This window comes from Lathyrus oleraceus, chromosome 7, assembly GCF_024323335.1.
Source record: "Lathyrus oleraceus cultivar Zhongwan6 chromosome 7, CAAS_Psat_ZW6_1.0, whole genome shotgun sequence".
NCBI lineage: Eukaryota > Viridiplantae > Streptophyta > Magnoliopsida > Fabales > Fabaceae > Lathyrus > Lathyrus oleraceus.
This window is the reverse complement of record NC_066585.1, coordinates 230,003,253-230,023,872: the sequence shown is the minus strand read 5'-3', so window position 1 is coordinate 230,023,872 and position 20,620 is coordinate 230,003,253. Positions and strand designations below refer to the sequence as shown.

At 33.1% G+C, this 20,620-nt stretch overlaps 2 protein-coding genes across 3 annotated transcripts; one reads left to right on the top strand and one right to left on the bottom strand.

The window, feature by feature from the left end:
* The first annotated feature begins 9,376 nt into the window (after nt 1–9,376).
* LOC127103098 (uncharacterized mitochondrial protein AtMg00810-like) lies at nt 9,377–9,853 on the top strand. The gene has a single exon (XM_051040386.1). The coding sequence runs from the start codon at nt 9,377–9,379 to the stop codon at nt 9,851–9,853; it is 477 nt and encodes a 158-aa protein (XP_050896343.1).
* Nucleotides 9,854–17,451: 7,598 nt separating this feature from the next.
* Nucleotides 17,452–18,874, bottom strand: LOC127106139 (BOI-related E3 ubiquitin-protein ligase 1). 2 transcript variants are annotated; one of them, XM_051043428.1, is made up of 4 exons: nt 18,583–18,845; nt 18,409–18,474; nt 18,159–18,309; nt 17,452–18,039 (listed from the first exon to the last, which is right to left on the bottom strand). In XM_051043428.1, exons 1-4 carry the CDS (start codon nt 18,615–18,617, stop codon nt 17,518–17,520), a joined length of 774 nt encoding a protein of 257 aa, XP_050899385.1. In that variant the 5' UTR covers nt 18,618–18,845; the 3' UTR covers nt 17,452–17,517. The 2 variants fall into 2 exon arrangements, with proteins under 2 accessions (XP_050899385.1, XP_050899384.1); XM_051043427.1 differs by having other exon boundaries at nt 18,159–18,474; nt 18,583–18,874.
* Between the last annotated feature and the right edge of the window lie 1,746 nt (nt 18,875–20,620).

Here is a 20,620-nt window from a genome sequence, read left to right as displayed (position 1 = left end):
ATGCAACAATAAATGCTTCACACATTTGAGATTATTGAAAAGTCTTACGACTTATAAAGAATATACGCCTACATAGTGGTTCTACATCATCAACACGCGAGGAAATCCAAAAGTTTTTAAATTGGATACTACAAATTGCAGATGGAAAAATATATGAACCAAATGATGGATATGTTAAATTCTCAATTCCAAAAGAGTTCTTAATATTTGATTTTACTTATCCAATTGAAGCAATTATTACAAGTACATATATGGATTTCATTACTAACTACAAATATCCTCATTATGTTTAATGTAAGGAAATCTTTGCTTCAACTATTGACGTTTTTTATGATATAAATGATCGTGTCACTAATTTAATATCATGTAGTTTCTCACAAAATTGCAAACACTTTACTATCATTATTGTTGGAAACACCTCTACAACGTGGTTAAGACATAGTTTATTTTGTAGGACATGAAAAGGAATATTTGAGTTGTGATTCAATTGACCAATCTGAAGCAAATGATTTTGATGCTTTTGAATATTTAACACTATAGTTCATGAGTGTAAGTGTAGAGTGCACCTAAGAGGGGGTGAATTAGGTACTTTGATCTATTTTTGGTTTAGTGAAACTTTGCTTTTAACTTTCTGGTTTGATAGTGTTTTAGAAAGCGGTAAAATGCGGAAATATAAAGAACACCAACGATATATCATGGTTCCCCTCACAATCCGAGAGTACTTCAGTCCCCTTACACATTAAAAGATTTTAATAAGTGTTAGAACCTTGTACAAGCATATCATAGTCTTTATACATAAGTTACTAACCAATCACTAAGGCAAATCACCTTATGATACAACCAAGTAGAAATAGAGAACAAACATCTCTATTTTACTCTCTTGCTTCCAACGATCCTAGACAGCAAGGTATACAAACACAATCTGAATTTTTATAAGATATTTGAAGTTGTAAGACTTTTATCAATTGCTAGAATTAATCTTCTCTTTCTCAAGTAAACAATTCATAAGATGTTATACACAAAGTGCTCATATGAAATATGATGAAACCTTTATGATACAGTGAAATTTGAATGCAAAGAGTTTCACATAAAAGTTTGCAGCACAAGGCACTTTGATGAAATTTGAAAATAAGTTTGAATTGTTAAGAAAGAGATAGAGAAACAAAATTTGATGTAAAGGTATTTATGTCAGCATAAAACCTTTTCTGAACAAGCATGTATTTGTGAAAAGATGCCATGATTGAAAGATGTAATGACAAATTTATTGGAATCTGATTTTGAATGAAAAGTGTCACTGCTTCAGTGGTAACCGGTTAACACATAATGGTAACCGATTATATATATTCAAAAAATTTGTTTGTGTAACCGGTTAACCAAAATGGTGTAACCAGTTACACCTGATGCAAAATAGAAAAAATGTCTTTAGAAAATGATTGAAACAATTCTTTTTGATGTCAAAAACTAGGTGATGCATCAAGATGAGATGAGCAACATATTTTGAGCACTATGGTACAACAAATTATAGAATTGCATATTATACCTCTAAAATCATGTGATCAAACTTTAAGCTCTAAATTCATCCTTGATAATGTTGAATGTGATATAACATTGATACTTTAGCTTTGATTGTGAGAATTTTTCCATCCTTTGACGATGAGCATTATCTTCTAAGTTGTCTTCATCAAACCCTATAGTTGGAGAAGCTTTAGTTCACAATCTCCCTATTTTTTGATGATGACAAACCGTTGAAAATTTTATAAGCTTTGCTCCCCCTAACAATGTAAACTGCCCCTTAATTAATGCTCCCCTTGATCTTTGAATGTGAGGTTTTTAAATCTTGTTGTTGTTGCAAATGTTAGAGAAACAGGCACAACATACACATACATTCTTCTCCCCCCCCCCCCCCCCCCCCCCCCCCTTGTCATTAGCAAAAAGGATGGGAAAAGACTTGAAAATTTGATAAAAACATAAATAAAGCAAAAACACTCTAACCTGCTTATTGTAAATATCATGCTTAGTTAACCTGCTTATACTGAAATAATAATTAACCTGTCTATTAGTGATAGGATGCTTCATTATTTTATAGCAGATATCCTCTTTGTAAATAAGTCGGTTGGAGGCAGTATTTTGGGCTCTCTTATTGTAAATATCATGCTCAGTTAACCTACTTATACTGAAATAATAATTAACCTTGCTATAATCAGTCCAATCAATAGTGTACCCATGACAGATTCTTTCACCTACAAATGGAACTTCTAAACATTTTCTAAAATCTTCCATTGTCAACAAAATCTCTTTTTCTTTAACAGTAAAAGAAACAATACAACCCTTTCCAATAGATAGATTAGCATAAAAAGATCTAACTAAATCAGGGGATATAGGTCCAGAGTCAGCAATCAAAACATCAAATTCTTGAAAGTGAAACAAAGCTGGAAAATTAAAACTTGAAGATGGAAAAGTTGATAAATTACCATACTTTTGAGGAGTTAGAGAATAATTTATGAAGTTGAGCAGCAATTTCTTCTCCCTTGGAGTATCTACCAATCTCCCAAGATTCAAAGGATCTGGAACTGATGAACCTTCATCATCTTTTCCCTTGCCTTTCTCTCTTCTAGTAGGAGCCATTGAAGAAGCTTGAGAGGGAGGAGGAAAAAGTTAGGGTTTGCTAACTTGTTTAAGTGATTTTCATATTTAAGTTTTTTTTAGTGATATGGGTTTGTTTAAAAAGTGGGAATGATTTATAGAGGGTTTTGATGAGTGGGGATTTATTGGATTTTGTTGGTAATTGTTGAGCTATGAGTGGATAATAAAGGATATGATATTACCAAGAAAAAAATGGGTGGAAGACTTTGACCAAAAAATTAAAAGCCATTAAAAGCTATTTTGAAAAGTGATTTTATGAACAATGTAACCGGTTACAGGATTCCTATTCACCGGTTACCACAACACGCGGAAATAAAATATTTAACTGAGAAACAAATTTTTCAAATTGGTAATCGGTTAACACTTTTGTGTAACCGGTTACATGCAGGAAAATTTTGAAAAACACTTTAATATGGACTGCATAATATAACACATGAACATTTTAACACACAAATAACAATTATAAATGTAAACACAAGATATCTAACACATATATACCATATAGAAGAAACAAAGAAAACATATTTCATGCTAATAAATGAAGATTCATCATAATAGAAAGAATAATTCACAAATGGAATTGTGAATTAACATAAAAATTGTATGAGATAACATGTATCTTAATAAATGAGAGTTGATGTTCTTAAAAATGATTGAAGAATGTATTTATATTGAGAATTACACATCATGCACATCCAATATGTCGAGTTCTCTTCGAATCTTGTAGAACAATTCCTTTGCAAGCAGTTTTGTGAAAATATCTGCAACTTGGTTATGCGTATCCATGAATATAACTTCAACATCACCTTTAAGTATATGGTCTCAGAGAAAGTGGTGTTGAATGTCTATATGCTTGTGTTTTGATGAACGAGTTTATATTCGTTTTATACTAAATAACAAACAAATTATCCACGATAGCCTATATGCATGTTTAAGCTTTATTTCTAGTCAATAAAACAACATGCAAGCAACACATGTTGCTTTGGCTGAACACTTTGTCAGCTTAGGCCAAATGGTTAGGTGGACATGTTTTAAATTTAAAGGAGATGCAAAATCATTTAGTGGCAGTTAAATGGTTTGTTTTTGAATTTTGTAAGGTAATGCCAAATAGTTTGGTGGCAGCTTGGCGATCTATATGCTTGGATACAAATTTTATGTCCTTTATTTATATTTCATATATAGTCTTATTCATTCAACTACACATCATTATCATATCTTCTTCATTCAACCACACATTATTATATTAATCACACATTACTATTATATCTTCTTCATTGTGTTATATGTGCTTGAATTACATATTCAAAATCTAGTTCAAAGAGTGAGATGTTAAATGTGCTTGGATCTCCTCTCCAAACTCTAACTTAAAAAGGGACATTATCCTCACAAATTTATGCATCAAACATGCCGATAACATAAGCAATGTGGGACTCCAAATGACAAACTCCAATAACACAAATACAACTTCAATACTCAGCACCACCCTTAGTGTGGACATGAATATACTTCTCACATTGAAGTCATTAAATTAGCTCTAATGTTGGTTTAAAAAGACTTGGATCTCATCTCCAAAATCTAGCTCAAAGAGTAATGTTGTCCTCACATATTTGTATATTTAATATTCCATGAACATAAGTAATGTGAGACTTCAAACAAATCTACAACTCAAATACAACTTCAACAAATTCAATCACCTCATTATTGTCATATCTTCTTCATTAAACCATCTGGTTATTATAATATTTTCTTCATTCAACCACCTCATTACTATGATATATTTTTTCCACTCTATAAATATCACTCGTTTACTCTTATTTTCATACATTATCCTCATCTTTCATTCTCCCTGATAATATTTCTAATACTTTGTTACTCTCTTAATTTTTATGTTGACAACAATACATTTGTTATGAAAGAAATATATATATTGGTTATTCAGGGAATCTAAAAAGCAAATTTTTTTACTTATAATAATAAATAAAAAATATCGTGATTTCAGATAAATATTATTTCAACAACAAAATATTCTACATGAAATCCCCAAAAATTATTCAATTATATTTTCACTAAAATGTAGACCAAGTTCAAAATGTTTTATTCAATTTTTATATGTAGACAAAGTGGTAATATCATATGTATTATTTAATTTGACACTTTTAACAAAATTGTTGCATCCAATTTTAGAAAAATAGGTTTGTGCAACAATTTTTATAAAAGGTTTGTTTAATTGGATGCAACAAAAATGTTTTATTCAATTTTTATTTGTAGATAAAGGTTTGTAACATATCATTATGAAATAAAGGCTTGTGCCTCAAAATAGGATCATTTAATATCTATTTTATTGCATGGGAATACAGAGACGGAGAAAATTATAGATTTAGTCCATTCTAACATAGAAATTTAGTGCTCGAAACATGTGCCAAATTAGGATTTTGAAAATTAACCCTATAATAAAGAACCATTAGTTTTTTTAACACAAATTCCTCTGATTTTCAAAAGAAATATTATTTTATTATATAAAACTGAGACAATAAAACACACATATCGTATTTGGAATCAGTCCTGGAAATAATGAAAATGATGTCCATAAATGACTAGTTAAAGTCATTAGACCCTAGATAGTAGAAAACTATATGTTTAAGCAATCGGTCAATACAAGAAATATAGTTTTTATTGACTCTAATGTATACCATTCAAATAAAGTCTATACTTATCTAATTACTATTTTTAAGTTTTGTATCATTTTGTAATTACTACTTTTTTGGTCTTATGTTTTAAGATCAACGAATTCATTAATTTATAAGGAGGCCCTTTATCTATAGATTTAGAAAACAATTTTGTGAAGGTTATGCATACATATACTATGCAAGTTTATCACTAAATGTAATTGTGTTCTCGTTCTTAGTTATAGGCTTTGTAAGTTTTAACTTAATATCTTGAGTATTGTCTAGTAGTTTATTTCGTAATGAGTCTCTCTAGGTTATAATACATCTTTGCATAGTATCTATCATGTTTTCTCATGCGCAAAATTTAAGTTTTGAAAGGTTCTCACTTTTTGAATCGAATCATTCGTTTGGTTAAATTGACTAAAATATGTTGGTTTGACTTAATTCTTGGAATTGGATATGAAAATTATGCATCATAAGAAGATAAAGTTCCTCTTTTGCTTTGCTTGTCATGACTTTACCCTTATCCTGTGTCTGCTTCACCATCACAACATGACCCCTCGACTATGTGTTCTAGATGTGGCTTAGATGATGAGACTTTCCTTCATTCTATTTGGGATTGTATAGATTTTACAAACCTTTAGTTGTACCTTGAGTTTAATCATCCTGGTTTCTACTTGACCTAAGATGATATTGCTTAGATAAAAACAAGATACATGGTATATGACCATGTCATGATCTCTTTGCAGCGGAAATATGGTGGTCTTGAAGAAATCATAAATCCATGTGTTTATCACATGAAACCATCTGCAAGTATATACTTTCCTTGGTTCCCCACTCCATGGAGGACTTTTTTCCCATTTGTTTAATAAACCTCAAACAGGGCACACAAAAAGTTTCCTCATCAAATGGAACTTACTAAAACTATTATCAATGTAAATGGAAGTTATAATGGCACATGAAACCCCATATTGGCTTTGGAGGTACCTTTCGCACCTCATCTGGGACATGACAGTGAGACTTATGTGGTTTTTGATGGATCATCATGAGGGGGAAACATTCACATTGGGTCAAACAATTACCTAAAGGTCAAAGACTCACCCAAACAAGTGAGAGAGACACCACATATTCACCCAAAACCTTAAGGTGATAGATGTATGGATCCTCTCACTTTCAACCTCCACTTTTCTAAGCAATGTGGAAGTGAACCTGAGGATAGTTTGTCTTTTGGTCTATTGAGGATAAATCTGAAAGTGAACCTGAGGATAAAGCTGATAAACATGTTACTGCTCTAATTGGAATATACGAATATGGTGAAGATTCATGTGATGAAGAACTAGATTATGAGGAATTGGTTTCTTCCTACAGAGAACTCTGCATCAGAAGTGAAGAAGTATGCCAGCTGGGAGAAAAAAAAAGAAATTTATATCTCAAATGCAGGCTAAAAAATAAGGATTTCAATTCACCATATTTGATCTCCAAATTGAGGTGATACTGTTGACTTCCAAACTTAATAACATGACAAAAACTGTAAGAATACTAAACCAGGGATCTAATATGTTAGATGAAGTTTTTCAAATTGGAAAAGCAGCTGGAGAATTGAGAGGGATTGGCTTTAAAAAATCAATCTCTACATAGCCAAGGAGAATCATATATGACCAACTTTGTTCTTACAAGGAGGGAGTCTAAACCTTTGGCTCAACATCATGCCACTCATTAGAACTCCCAAACTAAAGAAAGATTATCTCGCTGGAGATGTCGTTACTATGGAAAATATGGTCATATAAAGCCCTTATGTTTCAAATTGTATGGTTATCCCAGGTACCCAATACAATCCAGGGTTAATCAAAAGAAAGAGTGGATACCCAAGCTTGTCAACACCAGCCTTATAACTCATACCTCTCTTAGAGATTCAGCTTGAGAAGACTGGTATTTTGACAGTGGATGTTTCAGACACATGACATATATCAAGAAGTTCCTTGAAAATATCAAGTCATATTCAACCGGCTATGTCATGTTTGGAGATGGGGCTAAAGGTGAAATTAAAGGGGTTGAACTACTAGCATGTAATGGACTCCTAAGTCTTGATAATATCCTGTTTGTAGAAGGTTTGATTGCTAACTTGATTATTATTATTAGTCAACTGTGTGATGAGGGTCTTAAAGTTAACTTCACAAAATCAGAGTGTCTTGTCACTGATGAGAAAAATGAAGTGCTAATGAAGGGAGTCAGGTCTAAGGACAATTGTTACTTGTGGTCCTCTAAAGAAACAAACCATACTTCCACATGCCTGATATCCAAAGAAGACAAAGTTAACATATGGCACCAAAAACTTGTACATCTACATCTGAATGGATAAAGAAGATTTTACTAAAAGAGGCCATCAGAGGTATCCAAGACTCAAGATTAAAGAAGGTAAAACATGTGGTGAATGTCAAATTGGGAAGCAAACCAAGATGTCACATCCAAAGTTACAACATCATACGACTTCAAAAGTTCTGGAACTTCTTCATATGGATTTAATGGGATGCAGATTGATAACCTTGGAGGGAAAAGGTACGCCTATGTAGTTGTTGATGATTTTTCAAGATTCACGTGCATCAAAGAAAAATCAAATGTCTTTTAGGTGTTCAAATATCTATGTCAAAGGATTCAAAGAGAGAAGGAAAGTGAAATTATCAGAATTCAAAGTGACCATGGGAAGGAATTTAAAAATAACAGATTTGCTGATTTTTGCTCCTCTGAAGGTATTGGTCATGAGTTCTCCTCTCCTATCACCCCTCAGCAAAACGGGGTTGTTGAACGCAAGAATAGAATTCTCCAAGAGTCAGGTAGAGTCATGCTTCATTCCAAGCATTTACCCTATCATTTTTGGGCTGAAGCAATGAATATTGTCTGCTATATTCATAATAGAGTCGCTCTAAGAGCCGGTACCTCAACTACTCTCTATGATTATGGAAAGGAAGGAAGCCCAGTGTCAAATACTTTCACATTTTTGGAAGCAAATGCTACATCCTATCCGGCCGTGAACAAAGAAGAAAGATGGATCCCAAGAGTGGTGAAGGTATATTTCTGGGATACTCTACAAACAACAGGGCCTATAGAGTTTTTAATTCCAGAACCAAAGTTATGATGGAATCCATCAATGTGGTAGTGGATGACAATATCTTAGAAAAGGGACTGATGTTGAGGTAGATGTTGAGACATCATCTCAGCAGATTAACTCACCTGAAAATGATGAAGGTATTGAGTCAGACAATAAATTAAGAGGCATTGAACCAGATAACCCCCAAGTCCACAAAGGTCCCTCCATCAGAATACATAAAGACCATCCAACAGATCTCATAATTTGAAACCTTAATGAAGGGGTCACCACTAGATCTAGAGATGTGATGTCAAATGCTTGCTTTATTTCTAAGTTTGAACCAAAAAATGTGAAGGAAACTTTGACTGATGAATTTTGGATCAATGTTATGCAAGAGAAATTAGGTCAGCTTATAAGAAATGAAGTATGGGATTTAGTTCCTAGACCTAAAAGAATGAATGTTATTGTCACAAAATGGATCTACAAGAACAAATTTGATGAAAAAGGGACTGTAACCAGAAACAAAGTCAGACTTGTTGCTCAAGGATCCACTTAAATTGAAAGGGTCTATTTTGATGATACCTTTGCTCATGTTGCTTTCCTTAAGTAAATAAGACTGCTATTAGGAGTGACTTGTTTACCTAAATTCAAACTATTTCAAATGGATGTGAAAAGTTCCCTCTTAAACGGGTAATTGAATGAAGAAGTCTATGTTGAACAACCCAAGAGGTTCATAGATCCGAACTTTCTAGATCATGTATACAAATTAAGGATAACTATATATGGATTAAAGCAACCACCTAGGGCTGGGTATGAGAGGCTCACTGAGTACCTTGTTAACAATCGATACAGGAAAGGAGGAACAGACAAAACTTTGTTTGTTAAAGAAAAGCATGGTAAACTCGTGATAGCTTAAATATATGTTGATGACATTGTGTTTGGGGGGATGTCGAACCAGATGGTACACCATTTTGTCAAGAAAATGAAATCTCAGTTTGAGATGTGTCTTATTGGTGAACTGACATACTTTCTTGGGCTCCAAGTCAAACATATGGATGACACTATCTTCATCTCTCAAAGCAAGTATGCCAAGAATATAGTAAATAAGTTTGGCATGGGAAATGCTAGCCATAAAAGGGAACCTACACCAACTCATTTGAAACTAACCAAAGATGAAAAAGGTGTAAATATGGATGAAAGTCTGTACAGGAGTATGATTGGTAGTCTGCTTCATCTCATAGCTAGCATACCCGACATTACATTTGTTGTAGAAGTCTGTGCTAGATATCAATCTGAAACCAAAATGAGTCACATTACTCAAGTGAAAAGGATTCTAAAGTATATCAATGGAACTAGTGAATATGGAATGTTGTATTCTCACAATGCAAACTCCATAATAATAGGATACTGTGATGCAGATTGGGCAGGCAGTGCTGATGATAGAAAAAAGCACTTATGAAGGATATTTCTTTTTGGGAAATAATCTCATATCTTGGTTAAGTAATAAGCAAAATAGTGTGTCCTTATCTACGGCTGAATATATTGTTGTAGGAAGTAGTTGCTCTCAATTAATTTGGATGAAACAAATGCTAGAAGAATACAATGTCCAGCAAGATGTAATAACATTGTACTATGACATCCTAAGTGTTATTAACATTTCCAAGAACCCTATTCAGCACAGAAGAACTAAGTACATTGATATTCGTCATCACTTCATTAGGGATCTGGTGGAAGATAAAATTGACACTCTTGAGCATGTAACTACTGAGAAGCAATTGGAAGACATTTTTACTAAAGCTTTAGATGCCAATCAGTTTGAAAAACTAAGGGGAGAATCGGTCATTTGCATGCTTGAAGAATTATAGCAATTATTGAAGGAGAGATATGGAAGTCAAATTTTCTCTTCCCTCTATTTAACTGTGCACAAAACTCAAGGACTATCATTACAACTTTTTCTTATTTTCCCAACACTGCACCCTACCCACCTTCAAGCTACCCTCTGCATTCTCTTTCTCAAACTTGTTCTCAGATACCTTCATCTCTCCATCTCCTCTCTACCGAAAACCTCCAAAATTTCATAACCTTCTGTATCCACTCCAAGAAAACCCTCCAAAGAGTAATCAAACCCTAAAAATATTTTCACTGAGATAGATCTCTATGATGTCATTATTGATGTTGTTCCCCTCTCGATCGTTCCTGTCCATGCAACTCCTATGAGAAAGTCTATAACTTCATCTTCTAGGAAAGGCAAGCCTACTAAAGTAAGTACCTCTTCCACTCCCTCAATAACTGCTAGAAATATGAATGATCCTGAACCCCTACTATAGTGAAGAAACCCTTGTCCATGACTATTACGTATCTCAATCCTATCAGCATTGAACCTAATGTTGATGTGTCTAAAAATTGTCCTGTTGCGACAAATGTTATAGAAAATGTTAAAGCTTCTGAAACCAGCAATAAACCTAGATTTATTACTACCTTGAGTAAATATAGCATGATTGTTGTTGACAGAGACGATGTTGATAAGAATATTCGTGTGTTGATATCTCAAGTGTTGGGGATTGACCCCAAGACAAATGTCGTGTCGGATGTCTCCACATCCTTAGTTCAACCTGATAACAATACTGAGAACCCCAGAGATAAACCTGATGTGAATGCACCTACTCTGTCTCCTGAGAAATTGCAAGACAAAGAAAGGTCTGAAGATATGACTAATTAGCTGGGTAAAAAAGATAAAAAAACCATGTTGATCAACCCACTGACATTGTTAGTATTAAGGAACTGGACTCTGATGATATTCCTATTGGGCAAAGACTGGCTCTTGGCATTGCTAAAAGATTGAAGAACAAAAAAGGCCAAGTTGTTGGATCCTCTAACACTCCCTCAAAATCTATTAGGAACAAAGATAGTGTTGGTCCCACAAAAAGATGGAGCAAGGTTGTGACTCATATATCTAAGAAGAAATCCCTGAAAAGGAAGGAAGTTCCCGCTGAGTCTAGTGAATATGATCATGATGTTGAACATAATGTTCAGGACATCATCTCTACTTCTAGAAAGCAAGCCTCTGGGAATAAGATACCAGTTAATATTCCTGAAGTTCCACTTGATAACATTTCTTTTCACTCTATTGAAAATATTGAAAAATGGAAATTTGTTTAACAAAAGAAGGTTAGCACTGGAAAGGGAATTGGGGAAAGATGATTTTGAATGTAAAGAGGTGTTGAATTTGATTCAAGAAGTTGGATTAATGAAAACTGTAACAGGTTTTGGAAAGTTCTATGAAATGCTTGTCAAAGAATTTATTGTGAACATCTCCAAGGAGTGTAACAACAAAAGGAGCAAGGAGTTCATAAAAGTGTATGTTAGAGGAAGATGTATGGATTTTTCTCCTGAAATAATCGACAGGTTCTTGGGAAGAAATGAATAAGAACAAGCTTAAGTTGAAGTCTCTGACAATGTCATCTGCATAAAGATTATTTCTAAGCAAGTGAAGGAATGTCCAAGGAAAGGGAAATTGTCTGCTAGTGCCTTGAGTGTCAAGTATGTTGTTCTCCACAGAATTGGAGCTACAAATTGGCTTCCAACCAATCACACCTCCAATATAGTTACTGGGCTAGGTGGTTTTATCTATATTGTTGGGACCAAGTCAAAATTTTATTTTGGATCCTATGTTTTTTATCAAACTATGAAGCATGTTGCTTCTTATGCTGTGAAAATGGCAATAGCTTTTCCTTCCTTAATCTGTGAAGTTATCCTGAGTAAACACCCCAATATATTAATCAATTCTGACAGTACATGCAAAAGGGACCCTCGTCTCTTATTACATTATAGGTTGTTTACTGGGAAACATGTCCCAAACATTGTCATGACATCTAGACAGACTCCTTCAAGGTCTACTAACAGAACATGCATCCTAGCTGAGCTGAAAGACACCTGCAAGACCTTGGATGAAACTATAAAAAGTTGTACTAAAAGGAAAAGCAAAATTGAAATTTTAATTAAGGCTCTGTCTGAAGAAGAAGGTGGTTTGATATGAAGAAGAAGAAAATGAAGACAAGTCTGATGCAAGTGATGAGGAAGACGCTACCAGCAGTGATGAAGATTAATGATATCTAGTTCTTTTGTATGTTGATTCTTCTGTTGTTTCTTTTGTAGGTTATGCCATGGATTTTATGTTGTGCACTTTATAAGTTCTCTTGGGTTTGTTTAGTTTGTAAGCTCTCTTGACCTTGTGGTCTTACAGTGATGTTTTGGTTAATATGGTTTTTTGTCAACTTTATGGCTAAAAAGGGGGAGTAGGTATGTGTGAATGTGTGTATGTGTGATGCTTGTTCTATGCTCTGTATGCTCTGTGGTCTGCTTCTTGTCCCTCTCACTCCTTGAGGGAGAGCATGTGCTTGTATGAAGGGGGAGTAACCCTTGGGGTAACAAGGCCCATGCTTCTAATACTCAGGGGGAGCGCCTAATACTCAGGGGGAGCGCCTGATACTCGTGTTTATGATGCCAGGAACAATGTCCTGACATCTTGTCTAAAAAGGAAATTTTGTGATTGGTGTGTTATACAGTATGAAGCATGTTGTTCGCTGCGCCTGCCTCTAGTGACTGTGTGAAAAAGGATGTTGTATGTTTTCTTGTTGATGTATATCCTTGTTTATATTCCTCTTAGCTATTGACCACTGCAAAGATTATTTTAGCCAAAATTTGCCAAAGGGGGAGATTGTTAGGTCTGACATATTGTGGTTGACTGCATTATGGAAAAACAAGTGTATTTTACAGATGTTAAACAAGATGTCCTGACATGTTGTTTCAACATTCAACATAATCGAGCTTAAGTTGTTTATGAGATTTAGTTTCTTTAATGATTTATCTAAAGATTCTCTGAAGATTTAGCTCTCGTATTTTATTGAGTGTTTTCCTTGTACCTGAAGAATATTGTATCTTGACTTATTTACGAAGTAACAATGTCAAGACATTTTAGGAAACATCTGATTGATTGAAATCATATCTTCAGAAGATTGTGCAGAGATCTTGGATCTGTTGCAAATCAAGACCGAAGCCCGTGCCTTTCACTGCTATTTATAGAGGAGTTCTTATCCTAAGAATGTATCGAAGTAGTGCAATATTTTGTTATCATTAGGGTTTCGTGTGTATGCTTTCTATGAGTCATTCGAGTATCACCTTGATAGTTGAATTGGACCTAATGTATTGAGTTGTAACTCACAATCCCTCATAAGCTTTTAAGCAAGAGTGGATTGTGTTTTTCAGTTGTTAGTTGTCGTGCAGTTGAGGAAAGTGAGAGGGGTCTCATATCTAGGAGTGTCCTAGATAGAAACATCCACAAGTAGAGATTAGGTGAGAAGTCTATAAAACCTGATGTTGTTCAGGACTTCAAACTTATTATATGATAATGGATTTCCTTCCTGGCATGGTAGCCCCCAGATGTAGGTAACGTTGCATCGAACTGGGTTAACAACTGATTGTGTTACTTACTGTTATACTATTTATTTATCCTGCTATTGTTTGTTGTGTGATAATGTGCAGACCCTGAGGTCATGACATCGTGTACGACATCAAGGATCTGTTTGCCAGAATTTCGTGGGTATATATCCATGTGTAACGAATATAGGCATTCACACATGTGAGGACATATGTATTACCACAAGTTGATGTGAAAGGAGCTAGTCCCCATAAGTCACAAAAAATTAGTTCTAGAGGTTTAGAGTAAGTATATGTTGAAGCGTTAAAGGGAAGCTATTGAGATTTACCCAAGCAATATGCATTACCAAAACAAAATAACTTTTTATTTGGAACTAAAACATTTTGCAATTTCAGAATGTTACTAAGGACCTTATGATGAGGGTGGCCTAGTTTATGATGCCAAATATGGTATTAGCTATGACTAGAGTACATATGGCTATTATTGTAGGTAGTAGTCAATTCAACACATGAATTAGATTCAACTACAGGGAAACTCTTGAGACTAGCTGAACTAGAAACTAAGGGAGGTGAAGATGTTGGTTTGAGATTTGAAAAAGGTTTGCAGACACTTAGAACTTGAGGAGATGAAGACTAAGGCTTGTAAACAAACTTTTACAGTCCATCACTCCCAAGGGATCCACTAAGTAGCACCCTAGAGGTAAACATAACTGTCTCTAGCAAACTGACTCACACTAACTAGATTCTTAGTAATCGAAGGTACAAGAAGAAGTTTGCTTAGTTTAAGAGTTATGTTAGGGTAAAAGTTTCAAGGAGAAGTCATTGAGCCAAGAGAGGTAATGGACAAACCTTGACCATTTCCAATATGGACATGGTCAGAACCAGGGAGGGAGATAGAGTCTATGAGATTAGATGCATTAGGGGTAACATGATGTGTTGCACCTGAGTCAGGGTACCAAGCTCAGTTGTAGAAGGAAGTTGAATGAGTGTCTACTACATATGCTTAAGGTCTGGGTACAGTGTACTAAGACTGGAATGAGCAACTCACAAGCCTAGAAAAGTTATTAGAGAAGGGACTTGGTGATTTATAACCAAGATGTGTTCACACATGATTGAGAGTTGTTATAGCTGCCATAAGGATCTGAAGTAATCTAATAGTAGTAGTAGATAGCACCATGCCCATGATTGTAAGAAATTTGGCAATGAACTAAATTCTTGTGGTTACCACAACCACCACGGCCACTAAACCTTCCACCGCGAAGCTACGATCAAAGGAGTAATTTCCACGAAATGCAGAACCATAATTTTGATAGTTGAGATTGTAGAGTCATTACCTTAAGGAATTTGAGGAATGAGTTTGGAAGGTTGCAATGTGCCTTGTGTGAGATTAGTATAAACAAATTTTGTTACCTCCTTTTTGGATTTTTCAACTCGCGTTTCTTGAGAGATGAGAAGAGATTCGAGTTCATCTAGAGATACAAACTCAGATCTGGTGTTGACTGTAATAACAATTACATAAAATTTTGTTGGTAAGGCCTCAAGAATCAGTTCAATTTAATCACGATGAGGAGTTGGATCTCCAATGGACATTAAGGTGTCCACAATTGTGTGAACACGAGCAACGAACTCGGTTATGGAACAAAATCCTTTGGACAGAGATCGTAGCTCGGAGCGAAGTTATCTTGATCTGTTTTCATCTGTGTGTGACAAAAGGAATGGATATCCTCCCATATTTCCCATGAGTGACGCAATAGGACGAAATGCAAGAGAAAACCGTCAGAGATCGTTGACAACAACCACATGCAGAGAAGTAAGTCTGAACTAGAGTAACGATCAGGAACAATAAGATATCGTGTAGGAATTTGTGGTGTAACCATAAATTTCACCATTTCCGTACCTCACAACACTCTTTCCACGATAGACATAAATCGATCTTTGTTAAAGCAATTCGGCCAATGGTGTGTACCTTTGCGACCATAGAGTAACTATAGTTCCAATTATATATGCCTAGTGAATTAATCGGATTAGAATGTTACAAGCCATATATATAATATATGATTCAGTTTATCTAAAATCCTAATCCCCGGTGTCCCTCAATAAACAATTATCTCTATCCATAATTATCTCAACAACTTGTAATTATCTCAACAATATGAGTTATACTCAACAATCTCCACCTTGACGAATATCAAACCCTTATGAAGACTTCATGCATGATGATTCATCTTGAAAACTAGTGAGGTATATCTCCTACTTGACATGTAACAAGTTCAAGCGATGCATAAACATACCATTGATGTTTGTCTTGGTCAACATATCAACTTCACTCTATGAAGTATGAACATTTTCATGTAATATTTATCAAGATGCAAGTAACTTTGAGATCTTTTGAAACCTTACATCAATATGCTTGATCATTGCATGATATACCTGATTATTTCTTTTGAAACCTCACATCAATATGCTTGATCATTGCATGATATACCTCATTAGTTTTTGTTAAAAAAATCTCACAAATTATATAATTATCTTAACATGAGATATACTCAACCGATCTCTTAATTTAAGTAAAACAAAGAGACAAATGGAGTAATACTATTTTTTTTTGAATTGATATAATTTTATTTATAATTTAACCTATTTAATTTTTCAATTAATTAGTACTATAATTTTAGAATTTAAATCAATATAATTACGACTCATACTTTTCTTTAAAAGTAGTCTGCACTCATAATAAAACCGTGTGGAATATGAAAAAAAAATTCCAAAAACAACATAGAGTAGTACTAGTAAAAAAGAAAGACGCAAGAGGAGAAAGCATCCCTTTAATGCAGCGGCACAAGAAACAAAACGGTGCCATTGCTTACCAGTATGGGGCATTAAAAACTTTTTATCCATCGAAGCCCGTGTTATGATGTTTACATATCTCACCAATCTGCAACAATCAACACAGACTTATGTTGAGTTTTCTTTTTCCTATGTTTGCTTTCACTTTACGAGGATTTTAGGTCTGTCCCAACTCAACTTTAAACACTTTTCATTATGAAAACAAACAAAAGGAAAACCACTCATCACTATCACACACCCGTCCGTTTCCTCAATGGATGCCTCTTCATAGCCATATCTTTTGTTATCACCTCTTCTGCTATGTTCCCTTTTCATTCATATCCACCACCCTTTATTCCAATGGACAATAAGGATTCTCTGTTGTTTCTCTTCCAAAAGTGGAAGACACGTCTCTCTTGCTTCCTACTTTGTTTTGTTCCCATTCTATATCTTTATCTACCATTTTCATATTAAATAGTAAATATTATGCTTCAGTGTAAGAAAAAAAGTCTATCAATTTTGACCGTACCGAAATTCAAGTAAATCAACAACCAATAACAAATACCATATCAAATCTTTCGGTGAATTTATGAATGAATCATCAATAAATACCAATAACCAATTTTTAAATAAACAACTCACCACAACCGTTTTTACCATATCCAATTTCAACAATTTTAGGCTAATCCTAATATTTGGTTTTCAATTATGTTTACTGTATATCTTCCACTTTCGGGTCCTTCCATCACTTCTTTACATAAAGGAAATTAAAGTGCATCAATGAATCAAATCAAATATAAAAGACTAAATCAAAACCATGATTCAAAACTTCAAAAAGTTTCCCTAACAAAAAAAATGATACTAACAGAAATTAACCTGAACACTAGCATTAACAGCAGAACAACAAAGAGGGCAATTGAAAATACTGGACCCACAAATTGTACATAAACACAAATGCCTACACGGTAGTAAAAGCACTTCTGACCTATTTACCCCACATTGCTTGCACATCCATTTTCCCGCCACTTCTTCCTCAACCTCCACGTGGCAGTTACTCCTACAACTAGATTCCGCATCCTCCGCGTCCTCGCAACCGTTACGGTGGTGGAGTTGGTGGATCTCGCTAACTTGCATCACTTTTTCTAATTCGATTCGTAACGTATTTACAGCAGTTTCGTTTGTCATCGCCATCTCTCTCCAAATCTGATTCTCCATTATTAACGTTTTCACTCTTTCTTGAAGCATTAACTGCAGTTTTCCAAGGTCTTCGATCTCTTCGTCTTTCTGCTTCAGTTTCTTCACCATTGACTCGTGGATTACAAACTCTAACATTCTTTTTTGCTTCATTCTTTGATTTTCTATTGCCGTTCTCAAATTCTCCGTCTGTTATTCAAAATTAAAAAAAAATATATTAACAATAAACTTGTAGTTTGTTGTAAGTTGTAACTTCCTATGAACAGTTTCTGAGAGTAAAAAAAGAGAGAGAGAGAAAGAAGAATTACGTGTTGTTCAATTAAACAATTGATTTCGGATTGTTGTGAATTGTAAAGAAGGAGAATGTCTTGGTCAAGAATTTTGGATTGATTTGACAGTTTGATTTTCTGCGGAAGATGAAGAGCGTTTGATTCGGTTGTGGAGTCTCTGAATCGTTTCCTTGAATCAGAAATACGAACGGTAACAGTAGTATCAGGTTGATACGTTGAGATTTGTTGATAGAAAGGTAATTGAAGAAAAGGTGAGAAAGATTCATACATTGTTGAAGGCATAGGCACGGCCATAGAACTATCCATTTTGATTGGATTTGAAGTTATCTTATCTCTGTGAGAAGAAGAAAAAAAAAGTTTAAAAAATCATATAACAGAAAACAGAAGAAAAAAAGAAGAAGAGAGAGGGAGAAGGTAAAGAATGCATTGTAGAACGAAGTACCTGTTGATGTAACGAGATTCTGATTGAACTTCCATGAGAGGAATGAGAAGAGTTTGTTGTATATATGAGTTTGTTGGGGGCGGTTTCTTTTGTAATCGTTTCGGTGATTTTAGAGACTTTTTTGCAGCAAAAGAAGAAGAATTAGAATATGAAAGGGTTGGAGAGTTTACTTACTCGTGAACCACGGAATGAATGAGTCTCGTTTATTTAAGGCTTTGGCTCTTGGTTAGAGATGGACAGAAAGAGTCAAAACTTGTGACAAAACTTTTTTCCTTGATTAGAGAGAAACCTATATAATCTATAACTTTTTTTAATATCAGGCATGTAATCAAAATTTACTCTTTTTTTATTTTACTTTATTATGGTATGATAATGTACTTTTAGTTCATATACTATTAATGGATTGTTTTTTTTTTTCATTTTTATAATGATGAACTAAAATTAAGAGATTAGTTTTGATTTCTAGTAACATAAATACACATTATGAAAATTGAAACCTAATCAAAATAAAGTAGTTTTAAAAAAGAATATCTCAAAAATAATCTTTATAGAAAGTAAATTAAAATAGCTTTAAATTTAATTGATTTTTAAATATAAAAAATAACATAAAAGTTATATCTCTAAAATAGTATTTTATGAAAATTATTTAAACAAAATTTTTATTTAAAGTTTTTTTTAAATATCTGTAAATTCTTTTAACAAAAATATATAATATTATAAAAATAATTTTTAGAAAACTAAAACAAAGCGACGTTTATTTTAACAATAAATTAGAGTAAATGTTGACGGATTTAGAATTTAAATAAGTGGTTACCTATTTAATCTAGGGATCTTGCATTTAACGAATAATTCAATTGGAGAAAGTAACCTATTTTAAACGTGTGCTGCTCAAATTCTTTCATAAATATTAATCATTATTCTTTCCAATTATTATAGAAATTTATTGTTTATTTATTTAATGAATAACACACACACACATACATATATATATATATATATATATATATAATATATATATATATATATATATATATATATATATATATATATATATATATATATATATATATATATATATAGACTAATACATTGATTATTATATTAATTATTATATGATTCTAATATATTTTGTTTACTTAGAATAATGACGAGCTAGAATATATATGCTTATTTGATTTAGTTTTATATAACAATTGGAGTTTTTAAAATTTGAAAATTAAAACAGTTGTTTGAGTATTTAATTTTATAAAATTGTTTTTAAAAATTATAGTTCATTTATAAGTTTTGAAAACAAACAAAAATTAAAAATTTCAGTTTTAATTTTTAAAAATTAAAAAGAGAAAAAAATGATACAATTTTTATTAATGACAGTTTTATAATATTGTTCAATTAAGAATGATAATACTCGAATTTATATTCTGATAAACACATATATCTATATCCGTATCCGTATCCGTATGATATTATATTTTATTAAAATTATATATAACTTTAAAATTAAAGAAAGAAACTTATTTATATATATTTAATAATATATTAATTATGGATCTTTAATTATTTAACTATATTTTAAAAATTATTTAAAAAAATTTAAATGCTTAATAGGCTGATGAATTTGTAGTTTTTAATTAATAATATAAGCTTGTTTTTTTTTGCATAAGATTTTTGGGTGGTCAATTGGTATACTTGATTGTTATCCAGCTTTACTACATTAAACATGGATCGAACCTCGACCTCTTTCTTGATCACTTTTTAAAAAAATAATACATTATCACTATTAAAACTAATTTAAACATGCATCGAACCCCGACCTTTATCAAATATATAAAGTTGAACCGCTTTGTCATTTTTTAAAAATAATACATTATAGTTATTAAAAATAGTTTAAACATGGATGGAACCCTCGACCTCTTCATCAAAGATATAAAGTTTAATCGATGCGCTGCTTCACGTAAACTTGGTTTTTAATGCATCATATTATATATATAATTATTGAATGTTTATATTTTAAAAAAATTGACGCCCCGATTTTTCGAAG

Excerpts from the sequence above, each read along its gene's own strand:
- LOC127103098 (XM_051040386.1), top strand. The coding sequence starts at position 9,377 with ATGAAATCTCAGTTTGAGATGTGTCTTATTGGTGAACTGACATACTTT.
- LOC127106139 (XM_051043427.1), bottom strand. The coding sequence starts at position 18,617 with ATGGAAGTTCAATCAGAATCTCGTTACATCAACAG. Across the intron at positions 18,475-18,582 it reads GAATCTCGTTACATCAACAG|AGATAAGATAACTTCAAATC; the intron begins GTACTTCGTTCT and ends TTCTTCTCACAG. Across the intron at positions 18,040-18,158 it reads ATTGTTTAATTGAACAACAC|ACGGAGAATTTGAGAACGGC; the intron begins GTAATTCTTCTT and ends TTTGAATAACAG.